Consider the following 13,431-nt stretch of genomic DNA (forward strand, 5'->3'; position numbering starts at 1 on the left):
TAATGATCAACCATTGTCTATATGGTGTAGTTTTTTTAATGTATTTTTTTGTCTATATGGTGTAGGTAGCTGGCTATAGGTGGTCATTCCCTCCACCCAATAAAGCCAGAGATGAAAGGAATTAAGGTTGATCGTTCATTTGTTCAGTCATTCAATTATTCTCAATGGTAATTAGTGAGTATATCTGTAGAGAAATAGGTGGGCATGCTGAGCATGCCTGCTTATGGCCACCACTACACCTGCACAACTGGGTGAGATTGAAGCTGGCAGTGTTGGCAGTGACACTACACATATAGGCAGGCAGGCACAACACTTCTGCCATTCCCTGCCTAGCATGGTATGGATTTGTATATACTAGAGCCCTCAAACTACACTTTGGACCTCCAAGCCAGTTCCACTGCCTTTTCCATTGATCCCCTCTAATCAGGGACTGATTTTAGACCTGGGACACCAGTGCAATTAATTATGAGGTAGAACAGAACCAGCAGGCTCCAGACCTCGTAGGGTAAGAGTTGAGTACCCCTGTATTAGAGTATAATGACATATTTCACCTTTGTTTTTCTAGAGAGGGACAGGGGACGTGTGTAATTTGCGATGATCTAAATTTGCTTGTATTTGACTCTGTGTGTAGATTCATCATTCTCCATAGACGCTGGATGCAGAATTACAGTCCCTTACAATCCCCCACATCCTACACATGTTCAGTAGAGAAGGAAATCCATATACATGGAGCAGCTGCAGCAGCTAGACCACTCCCAACAGGTAACACACACACACAGGAATGGATGAGCACACATGGACACACACATTGTCATAATTTCCACATAGAAAGGCTTAGTCTGCACCGAGAATCTTATGAGATTTGTGTGTGTGCATGTGTATGTGTGAGGTAAGGAGGTATATGTGTGGGGTGGGGGGAGGAGGCAGACTGTCGTACCCTATGTCCTCTCTGAAGGGGTTACTGTGTGAGGGATTTAGCCTGCTGATTCTGATGCTGCACCCTCTGAGGAAGAACATCCCGAAAAACATGAACTTCCTCTCCTTTCACTAGGACACGTACATCTCAACCTCCACCTACAGTACCAGTCAACAGTTTGTACACACCTACTCATTCCAGGGTTTTTCTTTATTTTTTACTATTTTCTACATTGTAGAATTATAGTGAAGATGTCAAAACTATGAAATAACACATATGGAATCATGTAGTAACCAAAAAAGTGTTAAACAAATCAACATATATTTTTTATTTGAGATTCTTCAAAGTAGCCACCCTTTGCCTTGATGAGAGTTTTGCACACTATTTTAGCATGGATTTAATCTCAGATTTTGTCTCAACATGCTTCCAGTCCATAACATAGATAGATGAGTAGTTGTTCTCTATTAATCCATTGAGTTCACTGACTACATATTTTAAATGATTCTTTAATTGAGTCTCCAACATGGGATGAATGCCATTATACACTAGGTAGTTTGGAACCTGGATGCTGATTGGCTGAAAGCTGTGGTATATCAGACAATAAACCATGGGTAGGATGCAAAAATACTTGTTTACTCTTCTATTTATGTTGGTAACCAGTTTATAATTGCAAAAAGGCACATGGCAGCCTGCTTGGAGTTTGCGAAAAGACACCTAAAGGACTCTCAGACCATGAGAAACAAGATTCTCTGGTCTGAGGAAACCAAGATTCAACTCTTTGGCCTGAATGCCAAGTGTCACGCCTGAAGGAAACCTGGCACCATCCCTACGGTGAAGGATGGTGGGGGCAGCATCATGCTATGGGGATGTTTTTCAGCGGCCGGGACTTGGAGACTAGTCAGGATCGAGGCATAGATGAACGGAGCAAAGTACAGACAGATCCTTAATGAAAACCTGCTCCAGAGCGCTCAGGACCTCAGACTGGGCCGAAGGTTCACCTTCCAACATGACAACGACCCTAAGCACACAGCCAAGACAACGCAGGAGTGGCTTCGGGACACGTCTCTGAATGTCCTTGAGTGGTCTAGCCAGAGCCCGGACTTGAACCCGATCTAACATCTCTGGGCAGACCTGAAAATAGCTCCCCATCTAACCTGACAGAGCTTGAGAGGATCTGCAGAGAAGAGTGGTAGAAACTCCCCAAATACCCAAGAAGACTTCAGCTTGTAATCGCTGCCAAAGGTGCTTCAACAAATTACTGAGTGAAGGGTCTGAATACTTATGTAAATGTGATATTTCAGTCTTTAAAATCATGTTTTTCCTTTGTCATTATGGGATAATGTGTGTAGATTGATGAGGGGGAAAAACTATTTAATCAATTTTAGAATAAGGCCTTAACCTAACAAAAGGTGGAACAAGTCAAGGGGTCTGAATACTTTCCTAAGGCACTGTATATATCTTATGAAATATGAGATGGAACTAACCCAGTAATTACTTGTATTGGAAATCTATTTGAATTAGCTATTCAATTAAAATCACAACCATTCAAATCTTTTAAATTATCATAATTGACAATGGGTTATGATCATTTAAAAAAATCCAATCATGGCTTTATTTTTTATTTATATATATTTTTATTTTTATTAATTTTTACCCCCTTTTTCTCCCCAATTTTGTGGTATCCAATTGTTAGTAATTACTATCTTGTCTCATCGCTACGACTCCCGTACGGGCTCGGGAGAGACGAAGGTCGAAAGCCATGCGTCCTCCGAAACACAACCCACAACCCAAACACAACCCAACCAACTGCTTCTTAACACAGCGCGCATCCAACCCGGAAGCCAGCCAATGTGTCGGAGGAAACACCGTGCACCTGGCAACCTCGGTTAGCGCACACTGCGCCCGGCCCGCCACAGGAGTCGCTGGTGCGCGATGAGACAAGGATATCCCTACCGGCCAAACCCTCTCTAACCCGGACAACACTAGGCCAATTGTGCGTCGCCCCACGGACCTCCCGGTCGCGGCCGGCTGCGACAGAGCCTGGGCGCGAACCCAGAGTCTCTGGTGGCACAGCTAGCGCTGCGATGCAGTGCCCTAGACCACTCTGCCACCCGGGAGGCCCTCATGGCTTTATTTTAATCAGATCTGTGCATTTATAAAGTGCTTAGATGTGTCTGCTGCGAGACTATTTCTGACCTTTCATGAGATCCAAATGCAATCATAGTTATGTGGAATATCAATCACTGATTAGGGTCTAACCTAACTATTGCCTGGGAGACATGTGCTTCTGTGTATGATGCGTGTTGCTACCAAACCGAAACAAAAAAAGTCAATACAATTTGCATAACTTTTTGAATGAATTTACTGCGTATTAACATATCACACAATTCACTGGTGACAATCTGTTTAGAAGAGGTTCAGAGATCGAAGAATCTCTCCCTGTCAAGCATATTCCAAGTGATACCATAATGTACTGATGTCCCCGACTAAAAAAAATCTTAGTCGACCAAGAGTCGTCTGTTTGATCAATTGATTGGTCGAAATTTTAAAACATACGCAGTATTTTTCCATATATTGACACATCCTATGTGTTTTATTTAAATCAACTATATTCACTGAGCTTGTCTGATGCTTTAAGCACGCTGTTTGATTAAATAATTAAGACACACAAATGACTAGATGGAGTCCGACCTGCAATTGATTTGATTGTGCCGGGATCAAACTTGCTGCACTGTGTTTAAAAAAAAAAAAAAGACAGCGACTATGTGACTAGCACCTGTTCTCTCTCTCTCTCTCTTCCCTGCTGCAGCATATAATTACATTACCCGACCTCCCCCAGTAAAACTAATCCCGTCCGAATAGTGCACAATAGGGCCTGACCTATAACATATTATAATCACTTCAATAAATTGGTTATAACAAACTCTGAACACCGTAACACGTGACAGCAAAAATGGATGTAGAGGACATGACAAATAAACTCGAAATGGGGGAATGTTTACTGGTTGCTCAGGAGGAATACATTTGACTAGTTGTGGAAAATACTGGAGATCAAGAACAAGAAGGTAAGGAGCAAGTCTGCGTGCATATTATGTGTGCCAAACAGATGCTGTATAGATTACAATATAATTTTTCTGACTGTTTGGAACAATGTAAACAACAATCAATAAATAAGCGTACCAGAGAGTCTGTTGTAATGTTGTTTTTTGTTAAGCCTTTATTACAGCAAAGACAAAAAATAGTAGCATTCATCTGTGAATGCAATATCCGAAATGGAATGGTTTATTTATTGTTTAAGATAATTATTCAACGCTTGCTTTATTTTATTTTAAAACTAAAATGCTTGTTTGCATTTCAAATCATGATTGACTCATATGCTGTGTGATGATATGAATGATTGATACAGTAGCCTATATAAGTATTGAAATATAGGCCTAAGTAAGTTACGGTATTAAGACTAAAGCGGATGCACTCTTACATGGCAACCAGAACGCTCACGCGAGTGCGCGCCATAGCGCGCATGTTGATTTTGTCCTCCCACACCAGACGCGGTCAGGACATGCAGGTTGAAATATCAAAACGAACTCTGAACCAACTATATTAACTTGGGGACAGGTTGAAAAGCAAACATTTATGGCAATTTAGCTAGCTTGCTGTTGCTAGCTAATTTGTCCTGGGATATAAACATTGAGTTGTTATTTTACCTGAAATGCACAAGGTCCTCTACTCCGACAATTGATCCACAGTTAAAAAGGTAAACCGAGTTCGTTTCTAGTAATATCTCCTCCTTCAAGGCCTCCTCTTCTTCAGACTTTATATGGCGGTTGGCAACCAAGTTGAAGGTGCATTACCACCACCAACTGAACTGGAGTGTGGACCTCAGTTCATCTTTCAATCACCCATGTGGGTATATGTTCCTAAAAACCAATGAGGAGATAGATGGGAGAGGCAGGACTTGCAGCGCGTCAAGCGTCACCAATCGAACTAAGTTATATTTTAACACCTGGCTATGCATACGCTCGTTGACGCGCACGAGCAGTGGGTGCAATGATTGAACAATGTGTGTGTACATTTATTTTGCAATACAAGAGGTGTGGTCAACATGTTAGGCCTACAGCGTAATGGTGGTTATATAAGGCTGCTATACTAAGCCTACTAATGATAATGACATTACTTATGATCATAGATTGTGGGGGCTGTTTTGTTAGACTTCAGTGCGGCTTTTGAAATTAGTGATCTTAGTCTGCTGCTAGAAAAACATATGTGTTATGGCTTTAAACACTGCTATTGTGGATAAGGAGTTACCTGTCTAACAGAACACAGAGGGTGTTCTTTAATGGAAACCTCTCCAACAAAGTCCAGGTAGAATCAGGAATTACCCAAGGCAGCTGTCTAGGCCCCTTACTTTTTTCAATCTTATTAAAGACTTTGAGTAAAGCCAGTGTGTCAATGTATGTGGATGACTCAACATTATACACCTCAGCTACTACAGCGACTGAAATGACTACAACACTTAAAGAGCTGCAGTTAGTTTCAGAATGGGTGGCAAGGAATAAGTTAGTCATAAATATTTCAAAAACTAATATCATTGTATTTGGGACAAATCATTCAGTTAACCCGAAACCTCAACTAAATCTTGTAATGAATGTGGAAATTGAGCAAGTTGAGGTGACTAAACTGCTTGGTGTAACCCTGGATTGTAAACTGTCATAGTCAAAACATATTGTTACAACAGTAGCTAAGGTGGGGAGAGGTCTGTCCATAATAAAGCAATGCTCTGCCTTAACAGCACTATCAACAGGTTCTATGGGCCCTAGTTTTGTCACACCTGGACTACTGTTCAGTCGTGTGGTCAGGTGTCACAAAGAGGGACTTGGGAAAATTGCAATTGGCTCAGAACAGGGCAGCAAGGCTGGCCTTTGGATGTACACAGAGATCTAACATTAATAATATGCATGTCAATCTCTGCTGGCTCAAAGTGGAGGAGAGATTGACTTCATCACTACTTGTATTTGTGAAAGGTATTGACATGTTGAATGCACCGAGCTGTTAGTTTGAACTACTGGCACACAGCTCAGACACCCATGCATACCACCAGAGGTCTCTTCACAGTCCCCAAGTCCAGAACAGACTATGGGAGGCTTAAAGTACTGCATAGACCCCTGACTACATGGAACTCTATTCCACATCAAGCAACTCATGCAAGCAGTAAAATTTGATTTAAAAAACACACCTTACGGAACAGCGGGGACTGTGAAGCAACACAAACATAGGCAGAGACACATGCATAAACACACAATAACATACACATGGATTTCGTGTTGTAGAGTAGGGGTCTGAGGGCACACTTGTGAATGTCTTGCAATGTTTTTAACATTGTTTAAAACTGCCTTCATTTTGCTGGACCCCAGTAAGAGTAGCTGCTGCCTGGGGATCCTTAATAAATACAACTACTAATAATAATGAGATCAAGAAAAAGGAGCGTTATATTATTTATCTAACAATTTGGAAGTGCTAACACAAATTATAATACCAGAGGCTGAAAAGTGTAAAGCCTTTATTACAGCAAAGCAAAGATTAAAAACAGCTGAATTTGTCAAATGATTTACTTGACATGTAATTGTGTGAGGCTTGGTGCTCACTGAATCAGTAGGCTATTAAACACTCAAACAGGCAACAGAAGCAGGATCTGTCTTATTTTTGTAGATATATGGATTTATGAAGCCAGGCATATTCAACAGTTAGACTGTTGAGTAGACCTAATTAAGTTGTGGTTCCCTTTCTCCTCACTTTTCTTAGACAATAAGACAAGGGCTGTTCTTATCTCATTCTGCTGCTGCCTCCACCGTATTTTTCCCAACAACAGTATGCTGGTTGACTCTGCTATTATGCATAGCAACATGGTCTAGGAAAAGGTGCCAATTCAAGAGCACACTGACGTTTTTCTGAAACGTGAACAGCGACCACTATCCAACACTAGAGAAAGCGCATTTGTTTTAAAATATTATAATTGCTATTAGTGTTGCACCATTGTTCTTATGTAATATAACCGTATACAATTTCAGTAGCACATTTCATGGACTGTGCCATCCCCACGTCCTCCACAATGGAGCAGTCCACTCAGACAGGCACAAATCAGACCGGTGTCTTGTAGACCATGAAATATTATTTTTGCTACTGCTCGACTAATTAAATCTCGGTCGACCAACAGCCTATCTACTAAACAATCGACCAGTCAACTAAATGGTATCAGCCATACCATAATGTGAGTGCGTGCGCACACGCAGATTCTACAGCGCGGATGGCTTGACCAAGGTTTTTCCATTTGCAGGAGAGCTTGACCACAGTCTTTATTTTTGAGACTATAATTAGCAAGATACCAGAAGTGGCAAGACCTCAATAGTGCTGGACACATGGAAAATATATTCATTTACCATTCAAATATTTCTGTTTTTCAACTTCAGCAAAGGTCTTAAAATCCAAAGTCTCTACAAAAAGATACTATAAATCTCTAACAAAGATGTACGAAAATGCCACTCAGAAATAACATGAAGATGCAGCCGGCTATCTGTCCTTGTTGCAACGGAGATCCGTTGTCAGGGGGTCGTGCTGAATGGTTTGGTGCAGCATAAGAGCGAGAAGACCAGCCCTGTTGGTCATAGCAGTCCTGACGTTGCGCTCCTGCTCAAAGAGCTCATCCAGCTTGTACCACTGTTTACAAAGACATTTTGGGAGAAAAGCAAGGAGTAATGATTAAAATAGCAAAAAAGTCTTTGAAATCAACTGTGTACTCGGTCCTTTAAAATTCACTTTCATAGATCATATGAACTACCCTTTATGAAGGTCAATAATATTTGTTATAACCAGGGTCTTAGTCAATTGATTTTCATGTTAGCTAAAAATCATGAAGAACTGGAATTCTGGTATATTTCTGATTTGAATCTACAGGAATTCACCTCAACCCTGGTGAAGTGGCCCAAAATAATAGATGGATGTGGTGCATTCCACTACTAACCACTCTGACACGCTCCAGGTCCACCTCAGCTCTCCTGAGCTTCTCCCAGTTGTAGTGCTTATTACATTTGCGTTTAGAAACCCTGCAGTATTCGCCTGTTGCCTCAAACACATTACGGACCAGAGGACAGCCGCACACCTCATCCCCTGGGACCTAACCACAAACCAAGAGGACAAGAGAAGCCAAGATTATACATCATAAGTCAAACAGCAGGACAATTAGTGTGCTTTATGGCAAAGTTTCTTTGCATTTGACTCGCCAATCATCACTGACCTTTGGGTCCCTGGAATGTTCTGGGCACAAAACCTGAAGCCTCTTGCAGTAGGTCTTGCTCTGGGGGTTGTACACATCGCAGAAGAGTCTTGTTGCTCTGAGAACAAAAAGTATACAGACTACCGTGGTGAAACAATATGGAAACAGAAAAGCAAGCAACAATTGATCACTTCCAGCAAACCCATTTAAAGTGCTAGACTCTTACCCTTCGATCTTTGTTGGGTACATTGAACCAAAAGATGTCTGGCTCTCATACTGTCAATGCAAAAGAGAGAAAACAAGAATGTTATCAGTTTATACTGTGTCCTTTAGGAAGGAGTGCATATCTGCAACTTATATTCATATTGCTAGTACTCTATATTAAGTTTAATTCTGTACATTTCATCCTCTCCCATATAGGATGTTGCAGACACTTATCAGCTACTGCACTCTGGATGTATACCACAAACTCACAACCAAGATCAGAGAAGCTAAATAGGAAATCTCCAGCTTACAAGAAAATGGCTGCAGTCTGAAACCCTGTGGCGCTACGCTAACTGAGTTAGAGGGAAGGTGTTGAAGGATACGCGAAAGCATTTTTGGGGTTGACTGATAGGCTGGATAAAAAGAATGTTGGCTCAACATTGACAGACTCACCTTAGCATAGCATCTCTCCATATGTCGCAGTGCCACCTTTGGGTTGATAGGGTGACTGCAGGACACACAGAAAATCATCAGGTCTGTTTCTTCATTGTCCCCTTCATTCGTCTGAAACGAGAACCAAAAGAAAGACACGTCAAAGCAATGTTTCACCCAGGAAGCCGCTGAAAGATTTGAGCGCAGGCTTGAACGGGCAAGACAGTTCTCTAGCCGAGGAGCTCTGATCCCACTGGATAAATACCGCAGTGGCCAATAAAAAAATACTGAAGTGACTCACCTCCTCATCCTGCTGGACTACCTGCTGCTTGGCCTTAGCAATGATTCCCTCCAGCTCGTGGAAGCGTTTCTCCATGTCAGTGAGACGCATGCGTGCATTCTGCTGATCCCTTCGGATCCGCTCCAGTTGCTTCTTGCCCTGCTCCTCAGCGATGCAGGGGCTCTGCTGCCACTGCTGGATACGTTGAGGGAGTATCTCATAGAGCCGGCTAGAGACATAATGTATTTTACATTTGATTGATTTTCTTACAGTTGCATGTGTGTGTTTGTGTTTGTGCGCTTACTTGGTAGCCAGCTTCATGCCACATTCCTCTGAGCAGTATTTGGAGTTGGCTCGTGCAGCTTCCACACAGCTGGGCCCGAGGCACTGTCGCTGCCCTCCTCCATCCCTGGCATCGCCCCTATCACTGTGCCTGACTTTGTCCTTGTGCTTCTGCTTCTGTTTGTGCCGCCGTGACTCTTTCTGATGTGCATTAACAAAAACAAATCGCAAGGCACACATGTAAAATCACTGTACTTTGATGTATTTTGTCACAACAGTAATATTCCCATGATGCAATAAAAAAAAGCTAAAAGCTTCAAATATTTGATAGATGTGGACTGCAACTGCATGGATAAAAATTAACAGTAATCATTGTGTGCCTGCAAGATGTAAAAGTAAAGTTTGCTTACTTTCTTGTCAAATTTATTTTCCCGTCTCTTCACATGCTTGACCTTCACAGCTTTCTTTCGCAGAACAGGGCTGAATGGAGGCCCGTCATCCTCATCACTGAGCCATGGCTGGGTTGAACAGAAACAATGAGATAAACATTCAAAATACTTGAAAAAGTGCTATTCAAGCCAAAGAACAAGTGGATATGAGAGTGTAAGTGCAACAGTAGGACAATAATAAGGATCTTGTGTATTTTGAATGTGTTTCAAATAGTTCTTGATAGAATCTTCAGCCATATTTCTCATCTATTGCAATACCATGTTGTCGTCATATCCCGCTGCCTTGTACTTTTCATAGAGTTCTGCCTCACTATCGTAGTCGTCTGAATATCGTCTTCTCCGGTGGTAGGAATTATCCCGCCTTTCACGCAAATTAAACTCTTCATCCTTCACACGCAACATTTTCTGCAGAGAATAAGCAGCATTGTGTCACAGTTTGCAAGACTACACCAGTTCAAAAGATGTAAGCAAAAAAAGAGTGATGGCATAGTCTCATTAGGAACTCACCCTGGCTCGGACGTCACACTGCCTAAATCGACACTTCTGTCTTATTTTGTTGGGACCCCCAAATTTCTTCATGTCCTTGCAGAAGTCGCATGTGGCACAGTCCTCAGTCCTCAAGCAGGGCTCGCACTCTCCACACATACGTGCTGAGCGCTTAACCTGAGACAAACAAGAGAGACAAAGATATGTTTGCCAACAGAATAGTTCCAAAGACACACAATTTTTGATATACATTGAAGGAAAATGGGGATATAACATTTAGATGTAAAGTAACGAACCTTTGATCCACGGCGCCTTTCAGATTTATAATCTGGAGTGCTGTTTTGTCTTTCAAATTTTCTCTCTGGCTCTCTCTGGCCCTCTGCCTCCTTTTCGCGGCTCTTCTTTGGACGGTATTTTATCTCCAATGATGGGTTTTTGTCTAATCAAAAGCAACAGACATCATGTAAGGTTAGTAAGCACATGTGACAGATACCCATGTGGATGATAGTGAATGGGGAACAAAAACCTCACCTCGGCATCGCAGGCAGTACCACTGCCTGATAGCTTTGGCCATCTTCTCTGTGAGATTGATGCAGTTACCATGAAACCACTCATTACAGTTGTCACAACCACTACAAGAACAACACAGATATGAGCCCCATGAAATTAAGGTTATGTAACATTTCAAGGTCATGTTATGATTACTTGTGTTGAAGGTGTTGCTGTTATGATCATCTGATTAAACTCACATCATGAAGCAATTGATGTCAGGTTTTCGACAAATGCAGTACACTGGTGCATTCTCGCCCTCCATACTGCTCTCAAGCCCTGGTGCAGGCTCAAAGTCTGACACTTCACTGTCCTGGAAGATAACCATCATCATCTAGCCAATCAGACAACCTCCAGCGCCATAACGAATATTGCTTGTACTGGAGTTCGATCCGAGGGTCCATTGAAAGCATGGCAATTTTATTTTCAACCAACCTTTACTTGGCGATACTTTTTTAATTCTCGATTTGTTAGGCACTGGTGTCTTAGACATCTGTTTCCATTTGCAGATGGAACTCCGATAACCAGAGAATATTTATTAAAATATTAAATCCACTTTTTGCACGGAGTTCCCTCAGCATTTTAGCTGCCGGATATCTCGCATACAACCCAAACACAGATGTACACGCATGCGACAAGCCATTTCTAACTCAATACAAAAAAGTGGATTTATTATTCTCTAGTTTTTGGAGTTGCCCCTGGAACTGGAAACATTCGTTTATAAAGACACGCCAGTGCAAGTATAGCCAAATAAAGGTTGGTTGAAAATAAATGTACCATGATTTCAATGGACTGTCGGCTCGACCTCCAGAGTACAAGCTAGTTACAGTACTTGGGTAACGTTATGCCGCTGGAGGTTCGATCTGATCGGCTAATCATCATTATGTCGAAAACAACTAATCTGATGGCAAACATTAATTTCATTAAGTTATTATACTGCTGTCTACTCTACGTCGAGTCGGACATACTAGTCTGCCCAAACGATACAATCTATTGTTGGTTAAAAAAATGATTTCGCATTCCAGATAGCAACTTCGCTAGCTATATCTAGCTAGGTAACCATAACCTGAGACATAAAACAGATAGCGAACGCTTAACTAACAAACGGTAACAAGCCAAAAGTCTGAAAATAGTCGGCAAGCTGTTGCATTTCCATTGCGACTGGCTAGCTTCCGTTAGCTTGCTAAAAGTGCTGGCTAGCATTAGCTGGTTTCGCATGGCGAAGACACTAATCTAGACAATTGCTGTTAGGCAACTAACCATGAAATTCACATAAACCTAAAACGCATTTCTTTGCATTAATTTAGCTAACTAACGGTACCATTTGTGATGTATTTGCAATCCTCGATCAAACTTCAACGATAGTACCTAGCTAAACAACTGCTCAGGGTCACAATCTGGGTTGACGACGCCGGAAATCAAATAATCGTCTGAACTCGGATGTTGGACCAAACCTTCTTCTTCTTTAAAGTTGTATTCTATGCTATCATGGCGGTCCGCAAGCAATCGTTTAAGTGCATGCCGCCACCTACTGTGCTGAAATGTACGATCACTAATGATCTGCCAAATTCTGTACGACCATGAAAATAACAAATAAATCCCCCGAGTCGTATTGGTAACCTTACCAATAAAAGCTATGAAGTCAACATGATTAATTATCAAAGCGTCCTTTGACACCGCACATTCATGAACGCAAGATTCCTGAAGAGGCCTCGAAACCATGCCTCTCTCTGCACCTGGCATCCGTTCCCTCCCACAATTACAACACTTAAACTTCACATTGCTCCCTCATTCACCGTAATCATGTGCTCCTGCACACTTGGCACATCTTTTCCTTCCTTTACATTGAACAGCTACACGTCCCTTTCTTGGGCATTTTAAACACTGCAGTGCATATGGGACAAATTCTCAAACATTGAAACTAAGGATTCCTATCTGTACTTCCCCAGGCATAACCTTCTCAAACCTCAACAGCACTGAGGCTTTAACTTTGACCTTCTTTCCTGCTGATCAACCTTTTTGGCCTCCATCACTCTTCCTCCCGTCACATTTTCTTTAATATCATCTATGGGCATAGATATTGGGACCCCAGTGATGACTCCCCTCAACCTAGCATAAGCACCAGGGACATGGCTTTTAATCTTTTTCTCATTAAGCTTTTCCATTTTCAGAATCTGCTCTTGCTGAGCCTGGCTACCACAAAATATTAACAATCAACCATTTCCAATGAACCGAGCTAATTTCACTTCACCTACCTCTTTCTCTAGAGCATTAGTTATTCAGATAGAGTGTAAGTAAGCCCTGTGGTTTCATCAAACACTATCACCACTTTCCACTCCAACACATCATTACTATTGCTTCCTACCATGGCCATCTTTATGATTTATTTACTAGACGTCCCATTGCTTTCTGTATCATGATCTCTCTTCTTCCTATGTCTTTCCACTACCGACCATTGCGGTCCTTGACCATCATCTTCGCGCTCCATATAATCAGAATTGACACCCATATTGTTCGCATTCCAGCACAGCTGTTGCTTCACCAACTTTTTCTCAATTTCCTCCAT

At 41.8% G+C, this 13,431-nt stretch overlaps 1 protein-coding gene across 4 annotated transcripts; it reads right to left on the reverse strand.

The window, feature by feature from the left end:
• Nucleotides 1-6,456: 6,456 nt before the first annotated feature.
• Nucleotides 6,457-13,431, reverse strand: cxxc1b (CXXC finger protein 1b). Of its 4 annotated transcripts, none has more exons than XM_071370515.1 (14): nt 13,231-13,431; nt 11,066-11,178; nt 10,848-10,948; nt 10,613-10,755; nt 10,338-10,493; nt 10,089-10,235; nt 9,792-9,899; nt 9,404-9,582; nt 9,121-9,328; nt 8,841-8,951; nt 8,410-8,459; nt 8,205-8,301; nt 7,932-8,084; nt 6,457-7,627 (listed from the first exon to the last, which is right to left on the reverse strand). In XM_071370515.1, exons 1-14 carry the CDS (start codon nt 13,237-13,239, stop codon nt 7,481-7,483), a joined length of 1,722 nt encoding a protein of 573 aa, XP_071226616.1. In that variant the 5' UTR covers nt 13,240-13,431; the 3' UTR covers nt 6,457-7,480. The 4 variants fall into 4 exon arrangements, with proteins under 4 accessions (XP_071226616.1, XP_071226643.1, XP_071226625.1 ...); XM_071370542.1 differs by lacking the exon at nt 13,231-13,431 and adding an exon at nt 12,491-12,856; XM_071370524.1 differs by lacking the exon at nt 13,231-13,431 and adding an exon at nt 12,187-12,397.

This window comes from Salvelinus alpinus, chromosome 2, assembly GCF_045679555.1.
Source record: "Salvelinus alpinus chromosome 2, SLU_Salpinus.1, whole genome shotgun sequence".
Lineage (NCBI taxonomy): Eukaryota > Metazoa > Chordata > Actinopteri > Salmoniformes > Salmonidae > Salvelinus > Salvelinus alpinus.